Source organism: Epinephelus fuscoguttatus, linkage group LG19, assembly GCF_011397635.1.
Source record: "Epinephelus fuscoguttatus linkage group LG19, E.fuscoguttatus.final_Chr_v1".
Lineage (NCBI taxonomy): Eukaryota > Metazoa > Chordata > Actinopteri > Perciformes > Serranidae > Epinephelus > Epinephelus fuscoguttatus.
In genome coordinates, this window is record NC_064770.1 from 9,089,295 (window position 1) to 9,109,078 (window position 19,784).

General features: G+C 41.3%; 1 protein-coding gene across 2 annotated transcripts; it reads left to right on the forward strand.

Moving 5' to 3' along the window:
- Positions 1-1,263: 1,263 nt before the first annotated feature.
- Positions 1,264-19,784, forward strand: srrm2 (serine/arginine repetitive matrix 2). 2 transcript variants are annotated; one of them, XM_049560826.1, is made up of 14 exons: positions 1,264-1,469; positions 2,843-3,094; positions 3,563-3,658; positions 6,504-6,689; positions 9,308-9,391; positions 9,470-9,538; positions 9,619-9,651; positions 9,896-10,018; positions 13,469-13,607; positions 13,770-15,943; positions 16,817-17,506; positions 17,786-17,857; positions 18,704-18,811; positions 19,267-19,784. In XM_049560826.1, the coding sequence occupies exons 2-14, from the start codon at positions 2,847-2,849 to the stop codon at positions 19,319-19,321; spliced, it is 4,077 nt and encodes a 1,358-aa protein (XP_049416783.1). In that variant the 5' UTR covers positions 1,264-1,469; positions 2,843-2,846; the 3' UTR covers positions 19,322-19,784. The 2 variants fall into 2 exon arrangements, with proteins under 2 accessions (XP_049416783.1, XP_049416785.1); XM_049560828.1 differs by having other exon boundaries at positions 9,473-9,538.

Sequence of the window (19,784 nt, forward strand, 5' to 3'; positions counted from 1 at the left end):
CACACACACACACACACACACACACACACACACACACACACACACACACATATAACTTAGACCTGAGCTTCAGCAAGGTTTACACTTCATTCACTTCTTAAGTTTTCAAATGCTGGACTTTGTTTAAGGTATGAACATGTTCGGTATTTGAATTAGAGATACATCATCTCAAGAAACACAAAATGCATTTTCCTTTTAATTTCCCCTAAATTACTTTTTAGGTGAAAGAAATATTTTTCCATACTATGTAACACCAAGGCAGGAGGCTTTACTGTAACTCCTGCTCCTCCTGTAGCTTTATTGCTATAGGAGTAGCAATAAAGCTCCTGACACAACATATTTTTGCTCAAATTCCTCAAAATCAACCCATATTTAAACACTGGATCACTATCCTGTCCCGAGATTTAAGTAAGATGGTTAATTAATTAGTTTAGTTAAAAACAAATTTGTTTGAGATTATGATCATAATGTAAACTAAAATATTTTAAGTAGCCTATTAAAACTTATGACACATACTTCTCTGCAAGACATGACCCCAAGATTAAAGGAAAAAAAAGGACAATTGAACAGTAGCAAAGTAATTGGCACACAGTGAACTGAAAGGGCACTCAAGACATTGACTGTTTTCAAACTGGCTAACTGCTTGCAGAAGTTGTCCACTTTGTCCGGTTGATAATGTAGCCTTGTAACACACCAATTAACACGTTGTATCTGTGACATTCTCTATTTACCTTTTTACATTTCTAGCATAGTGCACATTTAGTTCATGCACCCTCGTTTTGCACCTTACTGATAATTGATATTGGTTCTATTTGTTTTAATTGCACTCTGTATATTTGCTTTTCTCCCCACGTTACATTGCAACTGCTGCACAACAGTTTCCCTCCTTATAATCTTAGTATGGTCACATTCACATTCTTTTCTAAATTCTGTAATTGGAGCTTTTTGATACTTACACACTCAGATACTCAAACCCAATACATCGTGTTTTTATCATTGAATATAAATAAATATCGTCTATACATTTTCCCCATCAAAATTCCAAAGCCATTATATATATATATATATATATATATATAATATATAATATATAAATATATATATATACATACTTGGCTTTATATATATATATATATATATATATATATATATATATATATATATATATATGTATATATATATATATACATATATAAAGCCAAGTGTACAATTTTACCCCAACACCTAAACGCACCGCAGTTTAAATATGCGTCCCTTGCGTTTGACGTCACTTGGTTTTCATTTCGTTCCTCCTCTATTTGGAGATCAGACCAGCTAACCGATAGCTAACTAGCCAGATTTCTTTATTTTTCCACAGTTCGAAAATCTCACTTGTTATAAGTGTTGTTTTATTATCTCAATCAACAGGATATTAATTATCGCCAATTTCTCCCGACGCCGTTTTCTCTCCGCTCCCGGAGAAAACACTGGTACGTAACAAATACGTTAGCATGCTAGCTTAGACAGGAATTGTTCGCTACGCACAAGTGTGGTTGGGCCTGTAGAAATGTGTAGCATTAAATTCACTACGTCGTTTGTTAAACTAAATGATAAAGCAGTAATTTTTAGCCATGTTAGCCTCAACCAGTGAGTCCTAATGTAGTATTTGATGGTTTGGCTTAGCTTCGAGTCATCATAAATATGCCATTTTACATTCAGACGTAGCAACAGGCCTGTTCTGGCGCACGTGCTAATGCGCGATAAAAATTAACTTTCACCGTGAATAAACACTCTAAATATGAATAGGGGTGCTTAATTAAACATACCAAGCGATACATACGTCTACTCTTTGTTTCACAAGCCATTTATCAGCTATGATATGTTGGAAGAAACCTGTGCCACTCTTACAAAATGCCGCCGCCTGCATTTTAGTTTGTGTGTCTGTGGTTTCATTAAACTCTATAACCATGTTCTTCTTTGTGCAATTTTGTCAGCCACTTTAATTAAATGTAGGACTGAAAATACAGCCTTGGCAATGATCTTGAATCACTTCTGGTACATTTGTCAGCCATCTTAGTACACCAAGTTTCTCAGTATTTATAAACTGGATATCTTTATGGATACAAGTGAGAAAAATATGACCAAATGCTGGCCATAGAGACATGCCCTACTATGGATCTCTTCATAGCCACTGTCAGTATAACAGAAAGACAAAGGTGTCAAATACTGGGTCAAAGTGAATCGTTATTCACAGGAGATAGGCACGGATTAATGCTCTGTTTACTACATTTTATTATTTTGTATTTCTAGTATTTGTTTTCAAGACTAAGTAACGATGATGCCTAAACCATGTTGCCTATTATTATTATTACATTGTTATTATTACTACAACTACACTGCATGTTTTACTATATTCTATACCTGATATTACTTGACCGTATTATACTATTCCGCCTTAATATGTTATATTGTCTTACCACATTGTATGCCGTATTACAGACAACACTAAGTATCTTATTAAAAGTATTCAATATTCTATTGCACACTGTTCACATAAAATTAGACTCGCTACCATTAATCATATTGTGTCATTATACCTTGCAACTTGTCACTTACTGTACCTCTTAACTTTGTCTTGAATTCCAGATTTTTTTTTTTTTTTTTTAAATTTACTTCTCTGTTAGGCTTAGGTTTATACCTCTTCCCATATTTGCTCTTATATTTTACTTTTCTTCTTCTCAGCTCTTATTTTTGTCTTTGTGTTGCTGCAATTCCTGAGTTTCCCCTTTGGAGACCTTAAAAGGCTCACGTAATCTTATCTATTTCGGTATTTCTGTTCTTTTTTTTTTTTTTTTTTTGGTAGAGCCATGTACAATGGGATTGGCCTGACAACTCCGCGGGGCAGCGGCACCAATGGCTATGTTCAACGCAACCTGTCAAGCCTGCGGGTCAAGCGGCCGCGGGATGAGCGCGGTGGTGAGCGGGATGAGAAGGACAGGGAGAGGCTGGAGAGTCAGCTCAACAGGCAACCCAATGCTGACATCCTGGAGCACCAACGAAAGAGGCAGCTGGAGGTCAAGTGTGCCGAACTGCAGGACATGATGGAAGAACAAGGGTAAGACAACAGTTGTATTCTAACGTGAGGCTCTTGGACTACAAAGGGGTTTTGCTGACACGAATAGAGTTATAATTAACCTTGAAATAAATGAACCACTTCCAGGCTGTAAGCAGGTTTATAATATGCTAAATCTGTCCCCACTATGATCAGCTGTTTTCAATATGAGTTACATAATTGATTTTCTGAAATGATTATCTGGTCTGTCAATTTTATGTAAGAAAAACAAATGCCCACCATAAGAACCAGAGCCAAAAGTGATGCCCTCAAATTGCTTTGTTTGTTGTAACATTTGAATTTGTTAAATGATGTACTTGTACTGTAACATGGAATTGTTGTAGTCTGTTTCATAACAAGGACATACAGTAGACAGAAGCTTGCTACAATAGGAAAAAAATAAGGAAAGCTGCAAGTTTTTTTGCTTTTATCTGTACAGTGTTAGATACTTTTCTGTGTCTGGGTGGTCAGGTATTCAGCTGAGGAAATCGAGGAGAAGGTGAACAGTTTCCGTATGATGCTACAGGAGAAGCAGGAGCCGGCTGCTGCCACCACTGAGAGACCAACGTAAGTACAACACAAAAACAGGCAACTAGAAGAAAGACAAAAGACCACTTGTTGTGATGCAATGAAAGCTATTGTGATGGGTGATAGATTATTGTGGCTGCACCATAATGCGTTGTTAGTAGTCTTTCGCACAAATAAAGACTACAGGTTGTAAATATTAAGATATTTTAATATACAAATGTTGAACCCACATACTGTTAAAATAAGAAAATAATGCCAAATATTACCATTTTGTTTTGGACTGTTCCCTTGTAATGTACTGTCCCAGCCTGTTTGAATAAGTGCTTGAATGTTTTTTGATTTCAGAAAACCTCAATTCTAAAAGCCCTGAAATGTAATTATCAAACTCTGGAGGCTGAAACAGCAGCACAAACAATATCAAAAGCTGTGCTGTGAAGTACCCAGAGTATTTCATTAGTTCATATTGCATAGGGATGCACGATAACTTTTCTTTTAAACCGATACCGATAACCGATAACTTTCAGCTCCTAAAGGCCGATACCGATAACTGATAACACACGCGCATATACATTATATTTATATATATATATATATATATATATATACATATATATGTGTGTGTGTGTGTGTGTATACATACCTAAGATCATGACATCAATACTATGAACAAAACCAAAACAGTTTTGACTCTTTAAATGAAGAGATATTTATTTTTTCCAATGAAAAACTATTGGCAAGCATCTCAAACATTTTCGAAAAGATATCAAACAAAAAAACTATTTGATATCTCAAACGAACATCAATTTAAATAAGGTGCATTACTTACTGATATAAAAATAAAGGCCCCTTGAACTGATGCAAATACATGCATTGGGATTACAAACTGAAAAAGTTCATTCCAGAAGGTCAAAAAAATAAATATATATAGAAAATGATTGCACTGAACAAGTTAGACTTGTCTATGTAAACAAACTGAAAAAGTGCATTCCATAGTAACAAAAAAATAAGCTTAAAGAATTTTGGCTCAAGTGCAACACACACCGCCGCTATACACCGCGCATCAAAACGCCCGCCTCCATTATATTCTATGAACCAACCCACACTGGCGCTGGCCGCCGCGCCGCGCCGCTCTGCTTCAGCCCACTGCTCTATTTCCAGCGTGGCCGGCGCTCATGGCGGCACTGCGAGAAAAGCCTTTTATGTACGTCCCGGCCGCCGTAGTATCAATTCCGGTTGTTTCAAATTTTTAATAAGACGACTTTGATAAGGAACTCACCCGTGAAATCCAAGTTGTTGTCGCCTCAAAGTTTTTCCTCTTCTTCTTCCGTTACTAGCAGTTGGCAACCGTTGGCAACTAGTGTAGGTACAGCCACCTAGCGGGCTGGGGTGGGAAATACTCGTCGACGGTGCTGCTGCGCGCCGCTGCCAGTGTGTGTTGGGGGGCGACACTTGACGGCCACAGCACTGCGCCGGCGGCGGTGTGTGTTGCACTTTATGGTTCCCTTCAAATGAATACCTTTTCACTAAGGTAAATGGGGTTCAGTTGTTCTTTTATCTCATATTAGGAGAGAGACAGAGACAGAGACACAGAGTCTGTGTGTGTTTGAGATAGTGTTGTCACGGTACCAAATTGGGACCCACGGTACGATACCAGTGACAGTATCACAGTTCTGAGTAGGTTCACTATACCCCAGCAAAAATGAGGCAGATGTGCCTTTTGTCATTTATAAAAAGATAAATCACTTTTCTATAATGCATCAATGATATTTCAATGGAATAAATTACTTATTGACTTATTCATACTTCAAAAACAGCATCAATAAGTGATTAACATAGGGGGAAATAAAATAAATAAATGAAATAAAAATCAACCAGCCACCCTCCTCCCCTGACAGGTCCCTTCATAAGTAACGAACAGTCCCTAAAGTTTCTCCTCTGATACGCCACGTACTGTGTCCCGCCATGGCTCAGCTGTTCAGGTACTTTTGGACAGTCATGACAACAAGTTATTCACCTGGAGCCGGACTTCTTTGCCGGTAAGCCATTATAATGCGCCGCCGTACCGCACGCTGTTTGATTGCGTTATCAAAACACGCTGCTATTATTCGGCCTTGCTTTTCACTTATTCCACCGAATGCAGAATGTGTGTTGTTTTGCAATATTCGGCCGAATATATTCGGTGCATTCCTAAATAGGAGCCTTCCCCCACTCCCCTCAACGCTGCTCTCTTCACTATACTGTCTGCTGCACTGTGCAAATGCACAGATGTCTCAGAGTGGTGGTGCATTTGCAGAAATGTTTTGAAGGAGCAGCAGCGGCAGCAATAATTTAGCAGCGGCGACACGCCGCTGCTAAATGAATGTAGCGGAAACACTGATATGTACTGTGGAGTTTTAGTGCCGTGGTCTACCGTTGGTACCAGTATACCGTGCAAAGTGTGAGAGAGAGTGTGCGCATCTATGTGAGTGTGTGTGCGTGTGTGTGTGTGCGTGTGTGTGTGTGTGTGTGTGTGTGTGTGTGTGTGTGTGTGTGTGTGTGAGAGAGTGAAAGAGAGAGAGTGTGCGCGTCTGTGTGAAATTATAACCGAGTTAATGAGTTGTTTTCCGACATGAGGGGGAATTCTTGAATTTTTCCAGTCAGAAAGAGTTTTTCTGATTATATCGACATCACTTGAACGCAGCATTCACTGCAGGCCATTCAGGTCTCATAGTGGGAACGGGGCACTGCCGTGCTGACAAAATTATATATGTTATCGGGGCTATTCGTCATGATATCGGACTTATTGGAATGACGTAATAATTTCTATTATCGGCCCGATAGTTATCGTGCACCCCTAATATTGCAGTATCAGTAATACAAAGCTGTTTGATTTGTTATTTCTTAGGGTGACGGAGACTCATGCTCTGGCTGCAGCCAACCAGCAGAAGAATGACCGTCTTCGCGCTGCTTTTGGCATTGCCAGTGACTATGTGGATGGATCATCCTTCCATGCCGACCGTAAGGAAAAGGAGAAGGAGAAGAAAGAGCAGGAACGCCTGGAGAGAGAGAGGCTGCAGCAGCAGAAATATACGTGAGTAGAACAAAACACACCCACAGTGCATATCAAATTAATGGCTCTTTTTCATTTTAATTTTGCAAAGTAACAGAGCTGGACAGTGTGGCTAAAAATAATTGTCAGCATTCTCCAGCCTCAGTAAAAAGGTTCTTAAAGTGAGCATTCAGTATACATTTAAAAAGAGCTTTGCACACAGCTAGAGATGCGAGCAACAGCAGGGTGAACACATAGTCAGATAAGTGTTAAGCCTGATTTATGGTCCTGCGTTAAATCAACGACGTACCTATGTCGTTGCCGTGACGCCGTCGTGAACCCTTCAAACTTCTCCGTCACTCCATTTCGTCGCGGTGCAATTCACCGGCAGAGCGGTAGGGGGCTGCGTTCCTTTCCTGAATGGTTATCGTCGTCTCTAGTTGATTCTTTGTTTAGCTTCCGGCTTTTCCAGTCACAGTGAACAATGGCGACTGAGAGAGAGAGAGAATCTTGCTAGAGTTGGAGTTGTTGGATGTCGAAGAAAGTATGTTAATACTGCAACATCTACATGGCAACAGAAGATGTTTAAAGATGGCAGGGATGGCGCAATCTGGAAGTACAAAACCGGAAATGCGTTGCTACCAAGCAAACCAATCACAGCCCTCTCAGTCTGTGCTGGGTCTGTGTCGCCTCGACGTGTAGTTACATTTTTTGGGAGGTGCATGTCAGGCTACACCGGGGGCTATGGCGAGCCTCCTGCGTAGCCGCGTACCCTACGACGTAGGTACGTCATTGATTTAACGCAGGACCATACTTCAGGCTTTAGTGACAGCAAACTTGCAGTCAGACTCAGCCCATAAAAATATATGCAGCATTCTTAGCTCAGTGTTTTGTCAGCTTTCAGAGATTTCAAAACTGCTTTCAGAGATTCCTAACAACTAAGTGTCAAAACTTGTGTTTGACACTTAATGTAAAAAAAAAAAAAAAAAAAAAGAACAGATGTCCATATTCCTCAAGAACAAGGCCAGCATCAACTGGACAAGATGTGAGGATCAATAGTCAATCAAGTTTCTGAGGCCAGATATCTAACATCTAACATTGGACCCTGACTTGAAATTTGACAAGCATGCTAAAAAGATAAGCAGAGCTATAAAAGTTAATCTGTAAACATTTAGACTTCATCAGTGATTAACCCTCGAGAGATGTCATTCAATCATGCAGTAAAAATACAGGACAAAAGTCCAATAAGATCACAACACTGTCACATCCTGGAAACCCTGGACATATGCGCTTGAAACATGGTACAACTGGGGCGTCGGTGGCTTAGTGGATAGAGCAGGCGCCCCATGTACAAGGCTGTTGCGGCAACGGCCCAGGTTCGAGTCCAGCCTGTGGCCCTTTGCTGCATGTCATCCCCTCTCTCCCCCATTCACACTCAACTGTCCTGTTCATTAAAGGCAAGAAATCCCCCCCCAAAAAAAATCTTAAAAAAAAAAAAAAAAAAAAAACATGGTTCAACTGTTAAAGGCCTTTGGATTGTCTGCTAGGGAACTATAAAATACTGTACCAGAAGGCCTCCTTTGGCTAGAGAGCTAACATATTCAATGGGCTGCCCACTGGACTCAAAACAAAACAAAATTGTCAATATTCTAAAATTTCACTGGAGGAACTTTTAAAAGGCAATCAATCTTGTACTCACCAGGTTGTCTGTGATTATATTTCATGTTATTTTAAGGGCCGTTCTACTGACAGGCATTGGAACAAAGCGGTAGCTTTAAATGCTGTGACACACTGCATTGGATAATTGTCGCTTTTTAAGACATTGTGATACTTGTTGGAATCTTTGTAAATCACAAAACCATAGCAATGGCTAAAACACCACCACTGTGGTCGCTTACTTGTCAAGCAATTTTGTTCAACAGATCACAAATTTGCCTCGAGATTTTGCAATCTTTAGCATAGAAGGCGTGTCACAATACCAGAAATTTAGTCGTCAGTACCAGTACCAGTTATATTCCACATACTCGATACCCAGTTTGATAACACAGTAGACAACAAACAAAAACCCAGATAAATTCCATGCACTTAAACCATTTGAAACTCACTCACCGTGAAGGTTATTTTTTTATAAATCTGGAAGTGTTCCCTCCTTTTGTCAGAAAAGTTCAATGGCACTGATTGTATCCTGGTTTTCTGAAAATTTATTATGACTCCCTGATCATCCACCTTGAATGCACAGTACTTCCATACACGACTCTTACTGTTTATCTCTTCATAGTGGAGTTGAGGCGGAGCTGTCATTGCAGCTGCACATGTCGCCATCTTACACTTGTTGCTGTAGTTGATCCTGTGCTGGTTGATGTTTTCCTACTTATCTTGGCATGTATTGACAGCCTAGGACACTTGTAGGTGTGTATGCTGCTCTGTCAGGTCTAAAAGAATTGCATTCCCAGTACCTCCAGTACCAGTTCTCCTGATATGCCTACGGCATACGACTCCCTCTGTCTTTTTCAACCCACACTTCATATAAGCCCCCCCTCCCTCACATACAAAAAAAACCCTTGAACAGGGGGAAAAACATACTACAGTGTAATATGTTCACTCATCACCCACCATTATTTCTGTTCTTGACTCAAGTTATGTTGCCTTTGTATTCTCAGGTTGGTGGAGGATTCGGATGAGTCAGATTCTCCTCCTAAGAAGCGCAGTCGGAAGAAGAAAAAGAAGAACAAGAACAGAGACAGGTGAGAAAATTAACTTAATAAGAGTAGTAAAGTTCCTGACAATAAATTAAAGGTCTGACAGTTTTTTGCTCCTGTCAGCAGCTCAGAGAGTCCCTCCCCATCTCCTCGACGAGAGAAGAAGAAATCCAAAAAGAAGAAAAAGAAACGGTATTCCACCACTGGCTTCTAATGTTACATTGAAATATTTCACATAGACCGTGATTATTGACTGGAAATTTGTGTTTCAGTGAGGCATCAGAAGATGAAGAAGAAGAAGACAGGTAGGTGTTTATCTGTCTTGTCTCATAAGCAGTCAGCAGGGCAGTGTTTCTGTGTTCTTGTCGTTGAACATTTCATACAGTAAAATTCTAACTGCGACTGAGGTTTAGTTCTTGGGCTGACAACTGTGGCTACAAAACTGCTTCTATAAATGTTTTATAAAAATTGGAGATCATTTTCACTAGTTGAGGGTTACTAAGTACATGTGATTGTGTGTAAATCATGTCCCTTCTGACCCTCACCCAGTCAAAGTTCCTCTGATGAGAAGCAGAAGTTGTCCAAGAAGAAAGGAAAGAAGAGTGAAAGCCCGAGTCCTCCAAAAGCAAAGGCAGTGAGACGCAGAAGTGTCTCTTCCAGCTCTGGTCACAGGTATGAGATGATATGATGATGATTATTTAATCAAAAATATTTCTTTTATTAAAATTCCTCTATGTCCTGGCAAAAGTGTACCACATTGTAATGACTGACTTAAAGGTAAATGACTCTGTACCTGCAGTATTTTTAGCTTTAAGTACATTTTTTGATTTAAGAACTGGATAACTATCTTTGATAAAGTTTCTCTGTGTTATGTTAATTCTCTTTATTGGTAAAGAAAATAGAAGAAGATTCATAGCCTGTTTGATTTCAAAAGAGCAGAGAAGTTAATTACACTTGTAACTGCAGAGCAGTGCACTCACTTATTTTTCATACTCCAGAACATGTAGACCAACTGACATTAAGCTAGTAGTGGTTGTCAGCCCCCATTTCTGTGATACAATGGCATTTTGCCTTTCGACATTTTTGGACAACACTTGGTACAAACCAGTTTGTTTGAAAATACAGAACCCTTATATAGAAGGTATGTCTTATCATATGCAATGCAGTTTAACCGATTAATCAGTTTGGCCAGGAGGAGATGTTGTGCTTTTTTTTTTTTGTCAGCTAAAGGTCCATTTATGCTCAACGTTAAATATGGATCCGGATACGGACGGAGCCTTCTGTCCGTGCTCCGCGTTCATTTCATCTGTATTTCTGCATGTTTCCATAAAGCTTACGGATACGGGCCAAATGGAGCAGTACCACCGGAAACCGTGGGGGCAGTGTTGCTGTCACTACCCGATACGTAGCTCTAGTGAGACACGAAGAAGAAATAACAGTGACGGAACTTTTTGAGGAAAGGTTGTGTCCTGGACACCGGAATAAACACATGCTACAGAACAGCTGGGAGGAGATTGGAAGGGAAAAAAAGAATTCTCTGTCCTCCAGTTGCGATGTATTGAACGTAGTCACCGACCACCGCCTCCTATTACGCTGCCTCTGTTTTTGTCTTTTATGCAAGAGGTACATTATCAATATCTCCTCCACAGTCGCCGTGTTTGTTTTTGAGTTTGTTGTTGTCATAAAGTTTTGACTCTGGGCTGCCTCCTGGTGGATATATTGGTTAACATCCATGCCAACGTAAAGGGCGCATGGAAGTATGTGGGCAGTGACAGTAACATCGTTTGAAACGGACGTATACATTTTCGTATGTTAAGTCACATGGGCCTTAACTTGGCTCAGATAGTGGCTGATGGCGCTGCGCAACCTCCACCTGTCATGCAGGGACATACCTCACTGACTGGAACAGAGGGGAGAGGAGGGTTGTGTAGGCATGGGTATCATTAAGATTTTATTGATACTACTGTTATCAATACTCTTATCAATTCGGTACTTTATTGGTACTATTATCAGTTCTTTTCCATTTCTAAATAATTGCTCTTTAGAAAATATATTAATTTTAAAAGAATAAATTCAGATCAAAGTCATGATTCAAAATAATAGGGGTGACCCCGAATAGTTGATGATTTGGTGATTCGATTCGGAGAAGTCTGATTCAACTGCCAGTCTTGCTGTCGAATCGTCACAAAATGTGGTTATGAAACAAGACCGTACCATTCTAACTATATGGGGGTGCTCACTGCTGCTGAACATCTTGATTTGACATAGAATGTATTTGTTTTCTAGTAATTCATGATATATAGCCTATTTTTGATACAAACATCAGCCTAATTTCTGTTAATAAAAAATTGAAAATGACGCATGCGTTTAATCTGTAGGCATAATCATTACTACACATGAATTAATCACCCACTTGCTCGATCCAAATAAACTGAGGTGAGTGAGTGAGCTGCAGGACCATCAGAGCAGCATCGAGGCCTACAGTGATTTAAAGTTAAAGTCCCACTGATTGTCACACACCTGAGTGTGTGAAATTTGTTCTCTGCCTTTGACCCATCCCCTGAGGGAGCGGTGAGCAGCAGCAGTGCCGCGCTCCGGAATCATGTGGTGATGATTTACGGTGGCAGAGCACATAAACAAACACTTAGGAGAAGATATGTGCTCTCAAATCAAACTTTTTAAAGGATTATTCGTTTACCTGAAGTGTCTTGAAACAAATTTCACTGCTGATTGTTTTCTTGATACACTTATGTTTTTATTTGGCTACTTTATGTACAACGATTGAGATCGGTGATGCACGGTCCATGTGGATGAACTTGTATGAACCTGAGTTGATTAATGAAGTAATTTGACATCAGAAAGAAGGAAAGCTGTTTTACTGTCCTTGTGTAAAACATAACGATAGTGTCAGTGGATGAGAGACTGTGGGCGGAGCATATTGAATATCGCTGTCTACATGTTTACATGTTCATGCATGCTAAACACGTGTATTGATAAATTATTGGCTTCTTACTCGCTAAGGTTTAATTGCACTTACAGTAACGAGTGTTAGCTGCTGTCAATTCTCGTAATTTTTGAATTATCTTCATTTTGTTTCCATCACGGTTGCTCAGCTGTTCACCAGTTACCATGTTACCATGTGTGTGTATGTGGAGGAGTACAGCCTCAGCACAGAGCACAGATGAGAGGCTGCAGGATGATAATGAATTAAACCAAAATGTTAAAAGTACCGATAAAAGAACCAATACCATCAGAGCTTATCAATACTACAGTCTTTGTCAGTTTAGCCCTGGGACTAATTTAGTACCGGGTTTTGGTACCCATCCCTAGGGTTGTGTTGAATTAAGCAAAAGGGAGCTGTATCAGTGGATACAGCTCCAGAGAAAGCAGGTTCCTTCTGCTGGGTGACTGTATCTAAGTGTATATCTCTTCATTTTAACATGTATTTACATTATATTTTTTTGGCTGGACTGCAACAGCAGGACCAACCTATAAACACAAAAGTCTGTCACTGAGACTGACTGACTGAGTGATTACATTACACCATTGTAACCCAGTTAGCATGAGTTTGAGTGATGCAGTTAGACCAGTGTTCAGCACAATATCTCCACTCTATCCTTTTCAAATCAAAAGCTCTTTGTATTAAAAGCCCTCTAATGTTTCAAACATAATCCAGCTATACTAGGTTTTGACCTAGTCATGTTTTTATGTTTTATGAATCATTTAAAAGTATTTGAGTATTTTGAAAATACAAACTTACTCCACAAAGTATCTTGTTAAAAATTACATTTGAATTTTTTTTTCCCAGCCGTGTCAAATACAAGTAACAAAGTACTGAAAAGTAATTGAAAATATTTCAAATACAATAACTAAGTAAGAAATGCTCACCGTCTCTGATCATCATTTGGCATTGAGTCTCCATAGACATGGTTAAATTAAAGTCATTTAGTATCTGAGGATCTCAGAGTGACTTTAGGGAAAATAATAGCTCAAACAATATAACAAAAGATATCAGCTGATTAATAAGTTATCAGCTTTTTCTGCCCCAGTCTCTCGTTATAATATCAGCCTTTAAAGAGTCAACCTCTAAAATGCATTTTTTTTTTTCTCTGATATTAATAGCCAGTCCCCAGTTCCGCTGAGATCACGTAAACAGGACCAAACTGCAAGAAAATCTGATGAAGGTAGAAAGGGGAGATCGCCAGACAGGAGGACACGAGACTACGAGGAGCACAGCCCACATCATCAGAGAAGTGAAGGGGTAAGGCTGAGGCTGCTGCATTAGACTAAACATTCTAAACATTTTGCTTTTAGTCTCCCAAACTAAATTTAAACTGATTCATTTTGGCATGTATCTTTGGCTCTCTCTGTGAACATTAAAACTGTATGTTAAATGACACCAACAAATCGTTCCTTCATCTAGAAGAAGCCCAATCTTGAGAGAGCAGAGAAGCAGCGGCCAAGTGAGGTGGAGAAGACCTCCTCCAAAAGGAGACATGACTCTTCATCCCCTTCTCCACCACCACAGACAGAAAAAAGCAGGGAGAGGGAGAGAGGGAGGCGTTCCAGGAGCAGAGAGGTGGAGAAAAGGAGACGTTCCCCGAGCATAGAAAACATGAGGGAGAAAGGGAGGCGTTCAAGAAGCAGAGAGATGGAGAAAAGGAGGCGTTCCAGGAGCATAGAAAAAGAGAGGGGGAGAGGAAGGAGCCCCAGAAGCAGAGAGATGGAAAAAGGACAGCGATCGAGGAGCAGAGACAACGAGAGAGGGAGGCATTCAAGGAGCAGAGACAACGAGAGAGGGAGGCGTTCAAGGAGTAGAGAAAATGAGAGGGACAAAGGGAGGCGTTCCAGAAGCAGAGACATGGAGAAAGGGAGGCGTTCAAGAAGCAAAGATGTGGAGAAAGGGAGGCGTTCAAGAAGCAGAGATGTGGAGAAAGGGAGGCGTTCAAGAAGCAGAGATGTGGAGAAAGGCAGCCTTTCAAAAAGCAGAGAGATGGAAAAAGGGAGACGTTCAAGAAGCAGAGAAAAGAGGGACAAAGGAAAGGACAGCATTCCTCAGAGGACCAGACATGACTCGTCCTCATCCAGTTCTCCTTCTCCTCCACCTCAATCCAAACAAGAGACAAGGAGGGGAAGAAGCAGAGACACTGAGCGGGAAAAGGACAGGAATAAACAGGAAAAAAAGATAAGACATGACTCTTCATCCCCCTCACCTCCCCCTGAAAAGGACAGGGCTAGGAGGGAGAGGAGTGGAGAGAGGGAGCGCAGGACTGACAGAGATCTGCACTCAAGGGCGCCAAATGATAAAGACAACAGGAGAGACACTGGTAAGAGACAGGAGAGAGAGGCGTCTCCTGTCCAACAGAAAAATGACAGGAGAAGGGATGGAGGACACTCATCCCGCACTTCTCTGTCACCAACCTCTCACTCACCTGTCACCAATGGGCGTCAAAGAGAAAGGGAGGATGAGAGGAGAAGAGAAAAAGACAGGGAGAGTGTTAATGAGAGGGACAGGCATCTGAACCGTCAGAGGGAATTAGACAGAGAGCATGCTCAAGATGGCATCAGAAAGAGAGATGAGGCTGTCCGATCGAATGCAGAGGGCAGGCGAGATGGGTCAAGACCTGCAGACAAAGGCAGGGGTGAAAGACCAGAGATGAAGGAGAGCCAAGAAAAGACTAGAAGCCCTCTGAGGAAGGAGAAACAAGATGACAAGGAGAAACAGACTGAGAAAAAAAGACAAGGGAGCAGCAGTAGTAGTAGCAGTGGTAGCAGCAGCAGTAGCAGCAGTGATAGTGACAGTGATAGCTCCTCATCCTCCTCTTCACCTTCCTCTTCCTCTTCGTCCTCATCCTCTGAAGATGAGGGCAAGGTGAAAAAGGCCAGGTCTGCAGGGAAGGAAAAAAGTAGCCCCTCAAAAAGTGCACCATCAGCCATTGGAGCTGCAGTTCAAAGGTATTTAGCTAATGGTAGAATGGAAAGCCCTGTCTCCTCCTCTGAGGGCGACAGGCTCCAACGAGCCCAGAAGGAGAGAGAAGGTGGCGGAGACAAACATGAGAGGGTAAGCGGTCCTCACAGAGCTCCTGCAGAGACTTACCCATCGCGAAAAAAAGGTAATGAGCGATATAGCCCCACACAAATGGACAGCCCCACTCCACCTCCTTCCCCATCCAACAGAGCAGACACCAACAGAGGCAGCAACAGGTACTCCCCCTCTGAGGCCAAGGCAGAGAAAACAAGAATGGAGGCAAAAGTCGGGGAGAGGGAGAGAGGTAGGGAGAGGGACATAACCAGGAGGCCAGTGAGGTCCAGCCCCTTAGCCAGGAGGTCACGCTCTCCTCCCCAGAAAAGCTCCACAACCTCCCCAGCACGTCGCACTCCACCTAGGCAGTATCAGGAACCCCCACCTCGATCCAGGAGAGCTTCTCCTCCTCTGGCCTGGTCAGACCGGGAGAGAGAGAGACAAAGGGACAGAGAGAGGGAGAGGGAGAGAGACAAGGACAGAGAACGGGTTGCCAGGAGGAGCAGGTCCAGAAGCTCAAGAAGGCGCAGCAGGTCCCGGTCTAGAAGTCCCAGGAGGCGAAGTCCCCCCAGCAGGTAAGATGAAACCTTTATGTACGTTAAAGTTTGCCTTATCTGATTAGGGATGAATTGGTTTGACGTGCAGATTACAATCACCTTTTAATCTGTATTTAGCTTTTGCTCTGCTCAGAATAACCAGTGAGTGATTCACAAAATCATGGTAACAAGATGGCTGCCCTAAATACCTCACAGGAATGGGAACTGTTCAAATGTTTAGACCTTAAATACACAGAAAAAAGTAAAGTTTATTTCACGCATGTCTTGACCTTTTAATGTAGCTTCATTTCAGAAAAAATATGAAATGTAGAGTATGACAGTAAATAGATAAAAAATAACACACCAACAAACAAGACAGTTAAGAACAGATGAGTGAGTGAGTGAGTGAGTGTGTGTGTGTGTGTGTGTGTGTGTGTGTGCTGCAAAATTATAATGAATAAATACATAACTTCTTTTTTATTTAAAACAAAAGTTAAGTGTGAACAGATCATTACAGATTGAGCAACAATTGGTATTACAGTAATAGTGTAAATAGGGCTCTTTAATGAAACTTATTGGATTCTGTTTTTGTTTACTTTTTGATTTTTGAATATACCGAATGAAGATGTAAAATAACCGTCAGAATTTTTAAGATTTTAGGAGCATGGAATTTTGAGTATTAATTTTTTTTAGAAGATTGTAGATAACAGATTAATTATGTGATATCACAGAAACATAATCAGTTACTCTGATGTCATAAGGATGATGTCCTTTTTTTTTTTTTTTTTTTTGGTGGCATTTTGTCTTTTTTGGACGGTTTTGACAGTGAAGATGTAGACAGGAAATGCGGCAGAGAGCGGAGTATGACATGCTCAGTCTAAATGTACTGTGTTTTATATTTTCCTTTTGTAGGTCCCGTCGTTCTCCCTCTCCACAGCGGCGAAGGAGGAGCAGTCGCTCCCTCTCCCGAGAAAGAGCGAGAGAAAGGGAACAGGAGAGGATCAGGCAGAGGGAGGCAGAACAAGAGAGAGAAAGGGCGAAGGAGCGTCTGCCCCCAAAAGATGTTCCCCAGCCCCACAGGTCCTCCTCCTCCTCGTCATCCTCCTCCAGCTCCTCCTCTTCATCTTCGTCCTCACCGTCACCACAGCGAGAGAGGAAAGACACAAAAGCATTAACAGAGAGAGACAGGAGAACAGAGCGAGAGGATGAGAAGAGAGATAGAGAGCAGAAAAGTCGTTCTTCTTCTTCACACGCCCCTTCCAGAGACTCATCCCATGCCCCAACCTCAGGTAGGAGAGGCTCCCAGTCCGACTCCAGGCGCTCCGATGTGCCCTCCAGAAGGTCTCCGGCTGGCAGCCAACCAGAAACCAAACAGTCATCACGAGGTCCAACCAGGAAGCAGTCACCAGTGACAGCCCCTCAACCGTCAGACCAAACAGTCAGAAGAGAGAGCGCTGTAAACGGGACGGAGGCGAGTGAAAGCAAGAAAGCCAACAGGAGCAGCAGCTCCAGCTCCTCTTCCTCGTCCTCATCCTCCTCTTCTTCCTCTTCCTCATCATCCTCTTCAGACAGCTCTGACTCTGAAGTGGAGCAAGAAAAGGGGTAAGCAAGAAATGGGGGAAAGTTGAACTGTGTGAGATAAATGTCATGTCAAGTCAGTTTTATTTATATAGCCCAATATCACAAATCACAATTTGTGCAATAGATGTGGTGTGTAGAGAATAGACTGACACAATGAAACTACAATAGATGAACATTAGACACTGAAAAGGCCAGGCTTTTATTCCTTATGATCACAAAATAATGATACACTTGTTTTACCGATTAATCATAAATGACTTAGTAGTTATTAATAATTACCCTTGTTGCCATTTTTAATAGGAAGACAGACAAACCTCAAAGCTCTTCATCATCGTCCTCATCAGAGAATGAAGAGGAAACTAAAAAAAAGAAGTAAGGAAAAGAACTGAAAATTTGATGTCACTCATGAGGTTTGGTATTACTTGTAAGTCATGTGACGTGGGGCCGGGTGCATACTTGAAAATATCTGTCAGAAAGTGAAAAAGCAGCATTCCAAGTAAGTTTTTAGGCTAATAACTTGGAGAAACACTGCGTGCAATCGTCCACCTTCTCTTCCCCCTTCTCTCTGTCTGTCTGTCTCAAACACACACACCTTAGAAAGCGCTGCATTGCCGCTTATCTCTGTCCTCAACCCATGTCTTGCACTCTCATTGGCTGTAATTCACCCACTAAGTCCCTTACAGGTTGAGATATTTAGGCTGCTAAATAATCTGGGGAGCGTGTGTGATGCATTGGTTTGGTGAGCCAATGAGTTCACACAGCGCTTGAGAGCCAGTTTACAAGTGCTGAGCCAACCCCAATTTGCCTCCAATCTGGGGCTATGTAAGGCAGCTCCCAAAACTGTTGGCAGGTGGAGTCGTTGTTTTTACATTTTGATATGGAGGCCTTGTGCCATTTATAACAATCCACTGTTGTATTATTGGGTTGAGTCGTATTGATTGTCCATGACTCAGCAGCTCAAACAGAACAACACTGTGAGGAAGACACTGATGTCAACAGCGTTTAGCTTTTCATTCTGCCTTTCAAGGATGCTTCTAAAGGGGGTGGGGTACCGATTGTTCAGTAACTAAATTGTCTGTAACATTATTCTTTTTTTGCTTCTCCAAGTTGTTTGAATACAAACTTTTACTGGAAATGTTTATGCAAAAACTAAACTAGAGTTCTACAGATGTGTTCTGGCTTTGAGACTTTGACTGACAGTTGTGTTTTCCCTCACAGCCCTGCCATGCCACGCAGGGTGCCGGCTGATTCACTGAGAGATTCTCGCTCACTCAGTTATTCTCCTCCAAGGTATATGAGAGCAGCGCCGCCCTCGCCGAGCCGCAGGTCTGTAGCCACTACATGGCAATTAAAGAGCATGTAAACAGCTTTACAACAGAAATATAATTCCAATTCCTGTCATACTGTATGTTTCAATACAAAGAATATAAAGCAAAAAGCCTTTATCAAAATGCTGTCATCTTAATTACTTGTGTGCATATAAATGTAGTGCTTCTACATGGTAAATAGATTTGACACCAGATAAAACAACACTTAAATATGCAAAGCTTGAAACTGCTTCCTTTACCTACATTACCTTAACAACAGATGTTGGGTGCCTCCATATAAATGTATTTTTATGTTTGTTCACCCTATCTTACATAGAATCTGTTCTGGTTATTGAATTGTGTTATAAAAGTAACATTTATGTGACACTTAGTTTATTTATCAGCACAAAATATCCTAAACCACCAGTGACAGCTTTATAGATTGTTATTATTTTACTCTTTCCTCCCTGGTAGGAGTGACAGCAGACAGTCACCAAGCCGCTCGTCAAGCAGCAGACGAAGGAAATGAGCAATCAACTTGAGGCGCTTCACTTCTCCTTCTGTGTTGTTTCTCTGGTCACCTCGGGCTGGTCGGAACTGGACTGTAACACAGACCTTACAGCCAGCGGTCAATAGATACTCCTCTGTGAACATCAGGGGACTCGTTTTGGTTCTGGGCTGCCACACAGTAATCAACAACACGTTTGTTTTTTAAGCAGCAGTGACCCAAGGCTGGCTTGTACATTTCTTTTTATGAGTTGAATAAGAAACATACACATTCACACACGCAAACACAGTTAAGTAAAATGTAACTCTAACAATGTTCCTCTGTACTTGTACTGTTTGTTGCGTTCTACCTGTAGATATGAGCTGTCTGTATTTTGGTTACTATCATGTAACAGATCTCAGATTTCCATTTAATGTGAGCAGAAACCGAAATGTGGTTAATTTCTTTGTTGAAAATGGTTAATAAAAGGCAATTGTACATTTTA